Here is a 13,035-nt window from a genome sequence, read left to right as displayed (position 1 = left end):
GTCTTATGCCCCCCATTTGCTTTGGCACCAATAAGAACCTGGAACAGATGCCTGATCCAGACTGGTCTGGGGTGAACGGGATGGATGACTGGTTTTGCGAGCAGCCTAGCAATTTCTATGGCTACCTCCTCCTGTTGACCGGGAGGAGCATCTGGGAGGTGTCTGGGGGGAACAGGGGGATGAAAGGGGATGGAATAGCCTCTGGGCAAGATCTGCAGAACCCAATGTTCGTAAGTGAATCCCAGGCTGTTGGGTGTAACGACAGATGTCCCTCGACTGCCTCCAGAGAAGAGCAATCAGGCAATCTCTTAGGATTGCTGGAAGGGTCTGTTTTGGGAAAGAATCCCAAGACCCCTGGTTCTTCAGGCCCTCTCTGCCACGAGGCCGACATCTGTCATATCCCTCTCTGCCCCTGTGGGAAGAATAATCCTAAGTGTTTTGGGAGGAACCCTGAGACTTCCAAAACAACATCTTCTTGACACCATGCTCATTCCTTGAAAAGGATCTTTGTGGAGCGGAGAAGCGGATCCCGACGGCAGACAAGGTCTTCCCATCCTTCTCACTCTGGGTTAACGTGTCACAAACTTTTCCAAACAAGAAGGAACCGTCGAAGAGAGCGTTCAAGAAAAGACACCTTGAAGGGCTCTGAAAAGGCACAAAGCCAGAGCCAGGCATGCCACCTAATGGCGACAACTGTCCTCACAGCCCTGGAGGCATCCTTAGTAGCATGTGAGAGAAGCCTCATGGACATATAGTGAGGGCGACCATGTGGGAGGAGAATACCTTCTTCTCCTCTACTGACAAGGACCCTGGGGCACACGCAGCGACCTCCATGACCAGGTCCCTCTGCAGTCTGATTACATGTGCCAAATAATTCAGCGCACGTAAGGCAAAAGTGACTGAAGCGTAGGTCCACTTCCCAAAATAATCTATTACCTAAGATGCCCTATCTGGAGGGTGGATTGAGAAGTTCACCTGAGCCAGCTCCTTCTTAGAGGCCACCGCAACCACCATGGCATCAACTGGGGTTGTCAAATGGGATGGTAAGAGCCTTGTCCGTGCACCTGTGGAGGGGCTCAACAGTGTCGGGTTGCTTCCATGCCCTAGTGAAGATGAAATCCACTAAAGGATCTGCAGGGAGGGACACTCAGGAGGTACAAGGTCAAGGTCCTGTGCCAAACACCTCCAGAAATATCGACTCGTCCGGGCTGGGATTGAGGGTAGACCATCCACCACGTTGAAGGATCTCCACAATGTCCCCAAAGGAGACATCCTCCGGGGGTGATTAGGGGGAGCCCTCCCCTTCCTCCAAGTCAGTATCATCAGTGACAGACTCCGGTGGGGAGTCCAAGAGCCTCCTCTTGCACGTAGGCTTCCGAGGGGACTCCACAGAGGGGGAACTCCGGGAGGACTCGGAAGCTTCGGGGAGTTCCCGGATGGGAACCTCCTGAGGCAAACTGACCAACAGGCTCTCCCTGAGGGGGCAGGATGGAAAACTCCAGCCCAGAAAGAGAGGGAAGCCAGGAAGGATTCCGAGGATGAGAGTGTCGAGGCTCTCGAAGGAGCCGAGAGAACCTCTGAAGGTGGAATAGCAGAGGATTGAGACCAGATCCACTGCCCTTGGTGCCAAGGGGAGAGTTGGTGCCTAGCCTCACAAAGGAGCAGAGAGGATCCTCTCCACCAATTAGGAAGCCGGAGGCGAGAGGACCCCCCGAAGGAGGAATGGCCAAGGGTCGAGGCTAGATCCGCCACTCTTGGTGGCGAGGGGGGAGCTGGAGCCGAGCCTCCTGGCACCGAGTGGAAGGGACGACAACGAAAGCCTCGAAGTCGACACCATCCCCTTGTATCAGACACTGAAGATATGGCTCTGAGTGTTGGTCCACTCTGAAAACGTCAGAGGCAAACCGCTCAAGGCAATAGTCGGGATCGAGGTATCAGGGACCATCGGAGACAACCTCTCAACATCCGGGAACCTTTGACACAAGGACTCCAAAACTGGAGGTCGGACTGGAGGAGAGAAGGAGAGAGAGAGAAGATGACGGACTGCTTGCTCCTGGCCCTGGTGGGGGATGAAGCAGGCAAGACTCTTAGCTAAATCTGGGCCTGAAGGAATTTCATCATCCTGTCCACCTTGACTTTGGACAGACTCTGAATGGACCGGACTGAAGAGGCCACCAACACTGGCCTAGAATGGCGCCGAGGAGAGGTAGGCACTGGGGAACGAGCCCGAGAGGTCTCAGGCCCGAGGACAAGTGTGGAGATTGAAGCTGATGAGAACTCCAGCTCGGACCCAGGTGGGACTTAGCGGGAGGCTTGACCGAGGAAGAATGCTCTGGAGACCTCTTCCTAGGCCAATCCCACTCTTTAAAACAGGCCTTCTTTCCATCCCCAGACTTCTTAGTGGGAGGTTGCGTTCCAGAAGCCAGGGAGGAGGAAGAAGAGGCCTCTGAAGGAGGTGGGAGAAAGCTCTTTAGAATAAGCTTGCTCCTCATGAAGATCAAAGCGTGGGGGTTGAAGCCCACACAGATCAAACAGGAGGAATCCAAATGGGGAACCCCCAAGCATATAACACACAGTGTGGGCATTGGAGGGTGGTAGTTTGTGCCCACACTCTGTACACTTCCTAAACCCTGGCTCAGGGGAGTCAGCCGTGGTAAGGAAAGCCCAAAGATGCGCGCGCGCGCACACACACACACACACACACACACACACACACACACACACACACACACACACACACACACACACATGCTAAGATAGAAAGGAAAAGGGGCATTTTTTTTTTGTTTACAGAAACTGACATGGAGATCTGGACAGAATACAGGAAGGGGTAAAATAGGTTCATAGTTCATAGGTTCATAGTTTAGTACTAAGCTAACTGCCCTTGTGAGCCATTTTAAGCCTAGCCAATTATCCCTTGTGAGACTCAAACCCTGCACCTTGTGTTTGTAAGGCAAACACCTTAGCCATTAAGCCATCTTCCCAACCCCCAAAGATAGATAATCAGAAGAGAGAGCAGAGTAAAGACCCCAAAAACAAACACTTGTGCACCAAGGTGCCTGGAGCAGTGGAAATCTGTGCTTTTCACAACAAGTGGCAATGAGATCTGAGGGGAGGAGGAAGAGTGGGGCATTATGGGTAGGGGAGGAGCTTGGACTTTGGATCCGATGCTGGAGTATATGGCTGAGTCAGATCCGTGCCGGATCAGAGTCCCTCAGGTTGAAGATCAAATGAAAACAACAAAGTACAGTTGTGTACACTTGCCATAAATATAGATGTTAGAGTGTATCCCCTGTTGCAATCATCACACTTGGGTTATCCTGCCTGCAGGTAGCCCTCAGTCGGCCCGAATACCAGAGACTTGGTATTTCTGCATCGGTTGCTGTCGCTCCAGGACTGACGTCAGGGGGTATAAAAACAGGCAGCCAATGCCATTACATCAGTTTTTCTTGCCCCAAATGTCAGGAGCCCCCCAATAGGGAGCTAAGCTATGGTGAGAAAATCACCACCAGTAAAAAGTAAATACCAACACCCCGGCAAGGGGTGAGTAATATACACACAGAGGAGAGAGACAGAAGGAGGCTGGAGGGAGGGAAACCAGGACTGCAATAGTGAATACCCTCGAACATCTACATTTATGGTAAAGGTACACAACTGTACTATGTTCTTCGTGTTTCACTGTTGCAGTCATTACACATGGGTCGACTCCCAAAGCTGAAGAAAGGGTGGAGGCAGTCAAGAAGAGTTTGGGCTGGCTAGTATGCTCTGCAGGACTGTAGTTACAAAACCCGCCCTGGATTTGGAAAATATAGGCATGTGGTAATGCTTGGTGAATGTGTGTACAGAACTACAGGTAGCAGCCTCCATGACCTTGGTAGGGACTCCCCTGAGGAATGCTGTAGATGTTGAAGTTGCCCTAGTGGAATGTGTTCTGACCCCTGAGGGGGTGATTTTCCATGGAGTTTGTAGCAAAAATTGATACAGTGTGCGATCCATTTGGAAATCTATTTTGAAATGGCCTTACCCTCTGCCCCTGGTGCAAAACTGAGTAATAAAGGGTCAGATTTCCTGAAGGGGTTAGTCGTATCCAGGTAAAATCTGACCTGTCTGTGCACGTCCAAGGAGTGCAGAATCCTTGCCCCTTTATTTTGAGGATTAGGGAAGAAGGTTGGCAAATGTATAGACTGGTTGAAAGCCACACTGGACACCATTTTAGGCATAAAAGAAGGATTAGCCCTGAGGTAGACCCTGTCAGTATGAAAAATAATGAAGTGTTCCACGGCCATAAGTGCTTGTAGCTCAGACACTCTTCTAGCTGAAGTGATGGCCAGAAGAAATGCTGTTTTCTAACAGAGGAATTTTAACTCTGCTGACACTGTAGGCTCAAAAGGGAGTAGTGTGAGCTTTTCCAGTACAAAGTTAAAGTCCCAAGCAGGGGTGGGTGCTCTCCTTTGTGGCCTTAAGTTGTTTGCCCCTCTCAGGAACTGTTTGATGACAGGGTGAGAGAAGAGGGGTGGCTCAGAGTTGTAATGAGCCGAGATGGCAGAGGCATGGATCTTAATGGAGAAGGATAGGCCTCTGTGGAGTAGATCTGCTAAGTAATCCAGGATTAGAGGTAGGGAGGGCAGAGTTGTGTCCTCTCTTTTAGACTGGATCCAGGAGCAAAACCTTTTCCACTTATCAGCATAAGATTTCCTTGTACTGGGTCTTCTTGCTTCAAGAATGACATCCAGCACCTGCTTGCTTACGCTGGTCACTGGGGGAGAATTCAAGGAATAAGACAGGCTGCATTGCGGATGCAAGATCTGTCCCCCTCTGCTGAGTGAGCAGGGTCGGGCTCTGGGGTAGGTGCCAGGGTGGCATCAGTGACAGGCTGCGCAGTAGTGGGTACCAGTGCTGGCGTGACCAGTCTGGTGCAATCAGGTTGTCACTGGTCTGTCCTGTCTTATCTTGATCAATATTCTTGAGAGAAGGGGCAGAGGGGGAAATGCACAGATTGAGAGGTTTCCCCACTGGAAGGCTAGGGCATCCACTTTCCAGGCCTTGCTGTGAGGTGTCCTGGTGCAGAATTTGCTGAGCTGGTGATTGCAGGGGGAGGCAAAGAGATCCACCAATGGGGTCCCCCATTTCTCAATCAGAAGGCTGAAGGTGGTTGACTATAATTGCCACTCATGTGGGTCTAGGAGACTTCTGCTTAAGTCTGCCAGTGAGTTTTGTTTGCCTGGCAGGAATTGAGCTTGCAGATCGACCTGCATGTCCAAGGCCGTGTTCCTCAGGGCCATGGCTAGCCTGCATAGTGGGTAAGAGTGGGTTTACCCCTGCTTGTTGATGTACCAAATAACTCTGGTGTTGTTTGTTTTTGTTAACATGGGTCCTGGTGAGAGTAGGATCTGAAAGCTGTTAGAGCGTGCTGAATAGCTAGCATCTTTTTTTGGTTGATGTGCAGATTAATTTGACTTGGACTCCAGTGGCCCTGAATGCACTTGTCGTCCAGGTGTGCCCCCCAGGCATAGTCTGATGCGTCTGTGGTTAGGGTCTGGGCGGTGTGGGTTGAGTAAAGTGAAGTCTCTTGTTGTGGTTGCATGCTGCTGCCCACCAAAAAAACCCTGTCCTTAGACAAGGTACGATAGGAATGACAGTTTCCAGGTCCTGAGAATGTTGGCACCAAAGACTTTTTAAGTATCACTGAAGTTTCCTTATATGCAGTCTGGCATATGGAATTAGTAGGATGCAGGAGGCCATGAAACCTAGGGCCTGCAGGATTTTTCTTGTGGATAGCTGGGTTCTGGTGGCCATTTGAGTGAAGTAGTCTGTCAGATAGGCTTGTTTTTCTGGAGTAAGGAATGCCATCTGGGATGTTGTTGTCCAAGCTTGCTTTCAGGAATACAATCCTTTTGACTGGGGACTAGTTTTGATTTCTTTTTGTTGATGGGGTACCTCAGGGAGGTTAGAACGTTTTTACAAATGTCAGGTGCTGTAACAGCATTTCCTGACTGTCTGCCTGAATCAGGCAGTCGTCCAAGTAGGGGTAAATTTTAATTTTTCTCTGTCTGCAGTAGGCAATGGCTGGAGCCAGGCATTTTGTGAATACTCTGGGAGCAGTGGATAAGCCAAAGGGAATTGCAGAGAACTGATGATGCATAGATCTTGCCCTGAAGCGTAGATATTTCCTGCATGAGTCCCTGATAGGGATGTGCAGATAGGCTTCTTTTAGGGTGGCTAACCAGGCACCTCTGGCCAGCATAGGAAGAAGCTGCTGCAGGGTGACATTCTGAATTTTGGTACCACCAGGAAGGTGTTTAGAATGGAAAGCTCTAGGATTGGGCACCAAGTGCCCTCTTTTCTGGGTACCAGGAAAAGTCTGGAATAGAACCCTTGACCTACCTGTTCCACAGGAACAGGTTGAATTGCCCTTATGGAGAGCAGGGATTGAACTTGGTTTTGTTCCTCTGCCCATTCATTTGGAGGAAGGTCTGGGAACCCTTTTGGGGTTTGTAGTGAGTGAAGTAAAATTTGTACCCCTGGGATAAAATGTTGAGAACCCATCGATCTTTGGTGATGAAGTCCAGTTTTTTGCATGATGGGCAAGTTTTCCTCCTAGGGGCACGAACAGTTGGGGGCGAGGTGGGGAGTGGAGTTGAGAAGTCATTGTGAATTCTTTTCATAAGGGGGTGGCTTAGCACTCCCTCTTTTAGAAGTGGAGGCACTCCATTGCTTAGATCTCTGCATACTCTGAGACTGTAGTCTGGGTGGTCTGTTTCCCCTGGGTATAGTTTGAGATGGCCTTGAGGGGGCTGGAAAGGACCGAAGTTTCAAGGGGCAATGCCTACTGAATCTAGGAGGTTATACTTGCAATAAATCTTTGACTGTCTGCATAGATTTAGCTTTTTCTTCCATCTTTTTAAGAACCTCTTCTGCTTTGGTGCTAAACAGATTGTCCTTGTTCAAAGGAGCGTCTAGTAATTTTGATTTGACATGGTCTGGCAAGGTCTGCTCCTTAAGCCAAGCATGCCTTCTCAATACGGAACCAGTGGCTGCTGCCTGCAAGATGCTTCTAGGGAGTCAAAGCCACACTGCAAAGTATGCTTGTTGACTTGGCTTGCAGAATGCATATGTTCTTATAATTCTTTATTTTCTGCAGTCTGTAAAGGTAGCTATTTTTTGCTTAATAAGTTACATGACATGTTGTTGGTACTTCAGCATGTGAAACTGACAATTCAGAGCCCTAATAGCGAGAGTTGCAGAGGTGTATACTTTCTTACCCCATCTGTCCAAAGCACTGGAACCCTGTCCGAAGGGGTGGGATTCTTAGCTGTAGTTGCTTTGATACTTTAGGCCCCTGGGATATACCCTCTGGGTCAGAAGTAGGATTTTTGAAAAGGAATTTGTGAGAGTCAGGAACTCTGTAGTACCTGTCTGGTTTTCTAGGAGCAGGGAGTAAAGTATCAGGAGTTAAACTGGATTCCATAAAGACATCATCCACAACATCCAGGACTGGGGGTATTGCTAAAGGCCTATGTTGTGGCAAATCTAGAAATTCTGTGAGTCTCTTTTTGGACTGAGGATAGTCTTGGCATTCCCAGTGGAAATGCTCTCTTAAATTATGTAAGGTTTCACCAAAAGAAAAAGCCTCTGGAGGAGAAGCAGAGGAAATGGATTCCTCTACATCTGAATCCTCGTAAGCAGATAAAGGCATGTCTTCATAATCAGATACCTCAGAGTCGGACTCTTGGTCTGTGTTAAAGCTGCTGGGGACAGGTCTCTTTTTCTCTTAGCAGGGGAAGGCTGACTTCCCCTAATCAGCATAATAAGGTCTTCTGCCATTTTAAGCATTTGATTTTGTGGCAAGGAAGCAGGTGCTTGAGTTTGGGTCGTCGGCTTTTTAGGCGTAGCGCATACTCTTGGCTTTAGAAACTCGGTAATTTTAGACAGAACTGAAGACATGAAAGAAGTTGTCGGTTTGTGTCAAATATCGGTAGTGTGAAGAACTACCTCAGAAGGTAGTGCCTACTCAGCAGCTCCGGACCCTCCAAGGTAGAGACATCCACAGATTCTGTAGTCTAATAAGAGTCTTGTGGCATACTGGACTTCAGGATAATTCAATTTGGAAACGAAAACTCAGGATAGCGGCCGACCAGCACTCGTGCAAACTCTCTTCTGCTTGGGGCACCTCGGCAAGAAAGACTGATGTAATATCATCGGCTGCCTGTTTTTATATCCCTAACGACCTGACGTCAGTCCTGGAGAGACAGCAACCAATGCAGAAATACTAAGTCTCTGGTATTCGGGCCGACTGAGGGCTCCCTGCAGGCAAAAAACACAAGTGTGATGACTGCAACAGTGAAACACGAACATCTACAGATCTTATGGTATCCATGCATAATTCTCTTTGAACTTGCTTAATACTCTACCTCAACTAAAATATTAACATTTTTTGCTTTGCAGATCTGGTGAGCAATGGAGGGACACATCTTTACAGCAACATCACCACAACTCTGTCAGATGTATTTGTATGTTTGCCCAACACAAATTTTTCCACTTAAAGCAGGTCTTTTTATATCATGCGTTTTCAACAATGAACTCTTGAAAAGGGTAACTTAAAAATACAAACCTTAGCTAGCACTTTTGGCAAGCGTGTATGGTTACACACAAAACCTCCAATATGCAGTAATGTCAACAGGAGAAGTACTGAGAGCGATATCAAACAGCTAGCTATAATTACTGGTATTATAAATTCTGCAAAAAAGGAAAAAAAATTCACTTTTGAGACATACAATCACTGCAATAGTAGATCTAACAAATGGTATCTAGATAGCAAATGCCCATTTGCTATGTGGCATGTTATTTATTTTACATTTTCTGTTTTCAACAACATTTACTCATCTAAATACTGAATATGCATTTTGTTTATAAACTCTTCCTAAATGACAAAACATGAACCTTAACATTTCTCTGCTCCAATTGCTGCATACTACAAAATCTAAAATTAAAAACTGAAATATTTAATTACAAACTGAATTTTAGTATACTACAGTATCAATTTTTTTCTGTACCTATTTCGTATAGCTATCAGAGACACTGATTTATGGACATGAAAAACATGAATTCCATTGTAATGCTCTACTAGTATCTGTTAAGTGTAACTTCTGTGCACAAACGACCAAAATTAGAATAGATTCAAAACGCATAACACTTGAGGCTACCCAGGGTACATAGTAGCTGGGGACTCTGACCCATCTGTGAGGAATAATGACACATAATATCAGATAGAGTTATGTACTTACCTTAACTTGGCATCTGTGCTACTCGGTGTCATTATTCATCACAAATGGGTCTAGGATCCGACCTCAGATCCAAGCTGGCAACTTTCCAGACAGATCCAGAGCTCAAGCTCCTCCCTTCCCATGATCCCTTACTACCTTCTAACCCTCAGATCGAGTTTGCTAACTAGTAGAAACACAGAACAAACTGTGTAAAAGAACAAACATTCCACCAACACAAGCCATTCCAGCCTCACCAGAACCCCCATAAGGAAGGGGGGGAGGGGGCAGGAATGTGATGAATGACGACACTGGATAGCACACATGCCAAGTTATGGTAAGTACATAACTCTTTATCTAATGTTGTGTGTGTCATTATTCCTCACAGAAGGGTCAGAGTCCCCAGCTACTATGTACCCAGGGTAGCCTCAAGGAAGTATATGCTGGAGTACAGAGGAACCAAAAGAAGCCCTGTTCGTAGGCACTAAGTCCAATCTGTAGTGTGAATTGAAAATGTGTGGATTAGACCAAGTCGCAGCAGCACAAATCTCATCCAGGGAAAGTCTAGCCAAGAAGGTTGAAGATGTAGCAACAGACCTAGTAGAATGGGCCTTAACTGGTCTGGATAATTCCAAATGCCTACTATCATAAATGTAGGCAATATAACTAGCAATCCACATGGAAATAGTCACTTTGGAAACCGCCTGGTCCTTCTTGTTTTGAGAGAAGGCCAAAACAGCTTGTCCTATTTCTTAAATTCCTCACTCCTTTTTAGATAAAAGCACAATTGCCTATGGACATCTAAACAATGCAAGATATAGTCTCCTTTATTAGGGTAATTAGAGAAGAAGACCTGGAGGTGAATCGATTGATTGAGGTTAGCCTCCAAAGCTACTTTGGGAAGAAAGGAAGGATTTGCTCTAAGGGACACCCTGTCCTTATGAAAGATCAAGAATGGAGGATTAATGGTTAGAGCCTGAAGTTCTGAGACCCTTTTGGCAGAGGTAACAGCCACTAAAAAGGCCGTCTTCCAAATAAGAAATTTAAAGTCACAAGACGCAGCCATCTCAAAAGGTTTTTGCCATCAGGGACTACAGCACCAATACCAAATCCCATGCTAGGGATGGATCTTTAATAGGAGGTTTAAGGAGAAAAACTCCTTTCAGAAAGGCTTTGCAAAGTTTAGAAAAAAAGGTAGGTTCCTCATTCAGATGGAAATTGGAAATGACCGCTAACTGGAGCTTAACAGTAGAAAAACTCACCCCATCCTGAAAAAGGAAAGATAATAAGAGTAAAATATCAGGAATAGGGGATGAAAAGGGACCCAGATTATGTTGTCTAGCCCAAATAGAAAACCTTTTCCATTTACTGGAACAGACCTTCTTCGTAGATCACTTCTGAGAAGCCAAGATAACGCTCTTCACTGGGGAAGGAAGCCTGGACTGTGAAAGGATTACTGAAACTGAAGAAACCATGTGGTTAGATGAAGGGTCCAGAGATTGGGAAGTGGAAGCCCCCAGAGATGGGAAATGAGATCTGGAATGGGATCCAGTATCCAACGTAGATACTTAAGATGAGACCTAAAGAAGGAGAACCAAATGCCTGGCGGGCCAAAAAGAGGTAATGAGGATGACAAGGATCTTCAGATGTCGAGTTTTCTGAAAGACTTTGGGTATTAGGGGAGTACGAGGATAAACATGGAGGAGACCCAGAGGCCAATTGTAAATCAGAGTGTCCCTCAGTGACCGCCCTGTGGAGGGATCACAGCAAAGTAATTGCTTCATTTGTGGTTGACTGGAGAAGCAAGAGATTGCAGCATGGTTGACCCAATGGTCAAATATTTGTCTTGGCACTGATGGATTCCGGGACCACTCATGAGGACTCAAGACAGGCCCGCTGAGTTTGTTGGCTAGCACATTGGAACGTCCGGGAATATGGGTTGCAAGAAGTGTGTGCCTGGAAGACATCACCAATTCCCACATTCCCATGGCCTCCCTGAACAGAGAATAAGATCGTGTTCCTCCTTGCTTCTGGATGTACCAGACCACTGCCACGCTGTCCATTTGAATTGCTATGGTCCCCAAAGGGAGGCACTCCTGAAAGGCTTGTAATGTTAGAAGGAATACTCTCATCTCCAGAACATTTATGTGCAATTTGGTCTCTGTGGGGGACCATGTGCCTTGAACTGTCCTGCCCTGAAAATGCCCCTCCCCACCCCCAACAGGAAGGCATCCATGGTCACTGTGGCCCTGGGTGGAGAAAGACACAATGGCCTGTCTAGGAATAGGTCCTGAGATTGAAGCCAAGTGAGATGATTCCTGCATACCTGAGTCAACTTTATCTTCACGGACATGGGCTGAACCAGAGGAGACCACTGGACTGCCAGGGTCCAGTGAAGAACTTGCATGAGATATCTGGCAAGGGGAACCGACTGAATGGCCACCACTATAGAACCGAACGTTTGGAGAACCAAGTGAACCAACGGGTGCTCTAGCTCCAGCAAGAGAGAGACCTGACCTTGAATGAGTTGGATCTTGTGGAAAGACAGTGCAGCTGACTCCGATATTGTGTCCATCTGAACCCTGTTTGACGCCCGTGCCCTGGCCCAGCAATCAAGGAGCCTCAATCCTCACCACTAACACCAGAGAGGGCATCTCATATATGAGAAAAGGATAACAAATACACACAGCAAAGTGCAATTTCCCTTAAGAGCACACAGAGATCACAGTCAGTCCAGGGCGAGCTGTGCCCCTTTTACCCAGACTATATGGTAGTAATCCTGCCACCACCCAGCTAATATGTATTAACTACTCAAAGGTCCTTAAAAGGGTGTCCTATTACTACTGTGCAATATTAATATCCAATTGGTAGTATAGCTCAGGGTTAAAGCTAGAGTGGCCTTGTACTCAAGAGCTTAAATCATATCTACACAACCCAGCCACAGTTAAAAGGTTTTAAAATATTTAATAAATAATTAAAACCACAAGACAGTACTTTCTACTACAAAGTGCTAGTCAAAAGAGTTCAGAGATCACAGAAAAATACTTAAAATAATTCAGTACAGTTCTGACACCATAGAAAAACAGTCTAATCTTTCTAGTTCCTAGCTATTCCTAAAAGAAAACACAAGTCTAAGATAACTTACTTAAAGAAAACAGGCAGAGTGCTGTGAGTTGGATGATCAAGAAGACAAAAAAGCTCAATACCTTCTGATTCTCTCTGTTTAAATTGAAATTGCAGTCCTGATAAACATTACATCATTCTTTCACTTTCCTGGTGTTCCCAGGCCAACAGAAACTGCACCTACATTATTTTACACTTTGGCAGAAACCAGGGCAATAAAAATACATTTGCATGTTTAAATCTAGCAATCTAACTCTTGGTTAAAACAATAGAAAGAATGTGCTAGCCCAAACAGAATGACTCTGAATCTTTAACTTCAAAGGACAGGCAAGAAATGCTTGACTTCACTTTCTTTACAGCAGATGGCAATGTTGCTACATTGTTTTAAGTTCAACATTTCACAGCATATGCTTTCATTTAAGAAAACAAGTTTGTACTTCAATATTCATATTTACAAATTATATAATTAGCTATAAAATTATATCTGGCTAGGCTGGCAGCCTTCACACCCTGATGAATTCCAGGTTTTGGCACGGAACAAGATTGGACTTGGGAAGATTCACTGTGATGCCTAGATGCTGGAAAAGGCTGAGGACATATCTGGTGGCCATAGATAGTCATTGCCTCAAGGGAGCCGTGAGGAGCCAATAGT

The 13,035-nt window shown here is 46.3% G+C and overlaps 2 protein-coding genes across 2 annotated transcripts in view; both read right to left on the bottom strand.

Annotated features, from left to right (window-relative positions):
• The window catches only part of LOC122803461, a 1,126,946-nt gene that overhangs the window by 157,069 nt on the left and 956,842 nt on the right, over positions 1 to 13,035 (bottom strand). Inside the window, exon 7 of the mRNA XM_044073079.1 lies at positions 8,612 to 8,736. Coding sequence (XP_043929014.1) covers positions 8,612 to 8,736 — 125 coding nt within the window. The remainder of the gene's footprint in view (positions 1 to 8,611; positions 8,737 to 13,035) is intronic.
• The window catches only part of LOC122803462 (interleukin-10 receptor subunit beta-like), a 1,132,032-nt gene that overhangs the window by 520,499 nt on the left and 598,498 nt on the right, over positions 1 to 13,035 (bottom strand). The gene's annotated exons all lie outside the window — the stretch shown is intronic.

This window comes from Protopterus annectens, chromosome 5.part1 (assembly GCF_019279795.1).
Source record: "Protopterus annectens isolate FY-2018-M chromosome 5.part1, PAN1.0, whole genome shotgun sequence".
Taxonomy (NCBI): Eukaryota; Metazoa; Chordata; order Ceratodontiformes; family Protopteridae; genus Protopterus; species Protopterus annectens.
The sequence above is the reverse complement of the archived record's forward strand: the minus strand, read 5'-3'. Positions and strand labels throughout refer to the sequence as shown.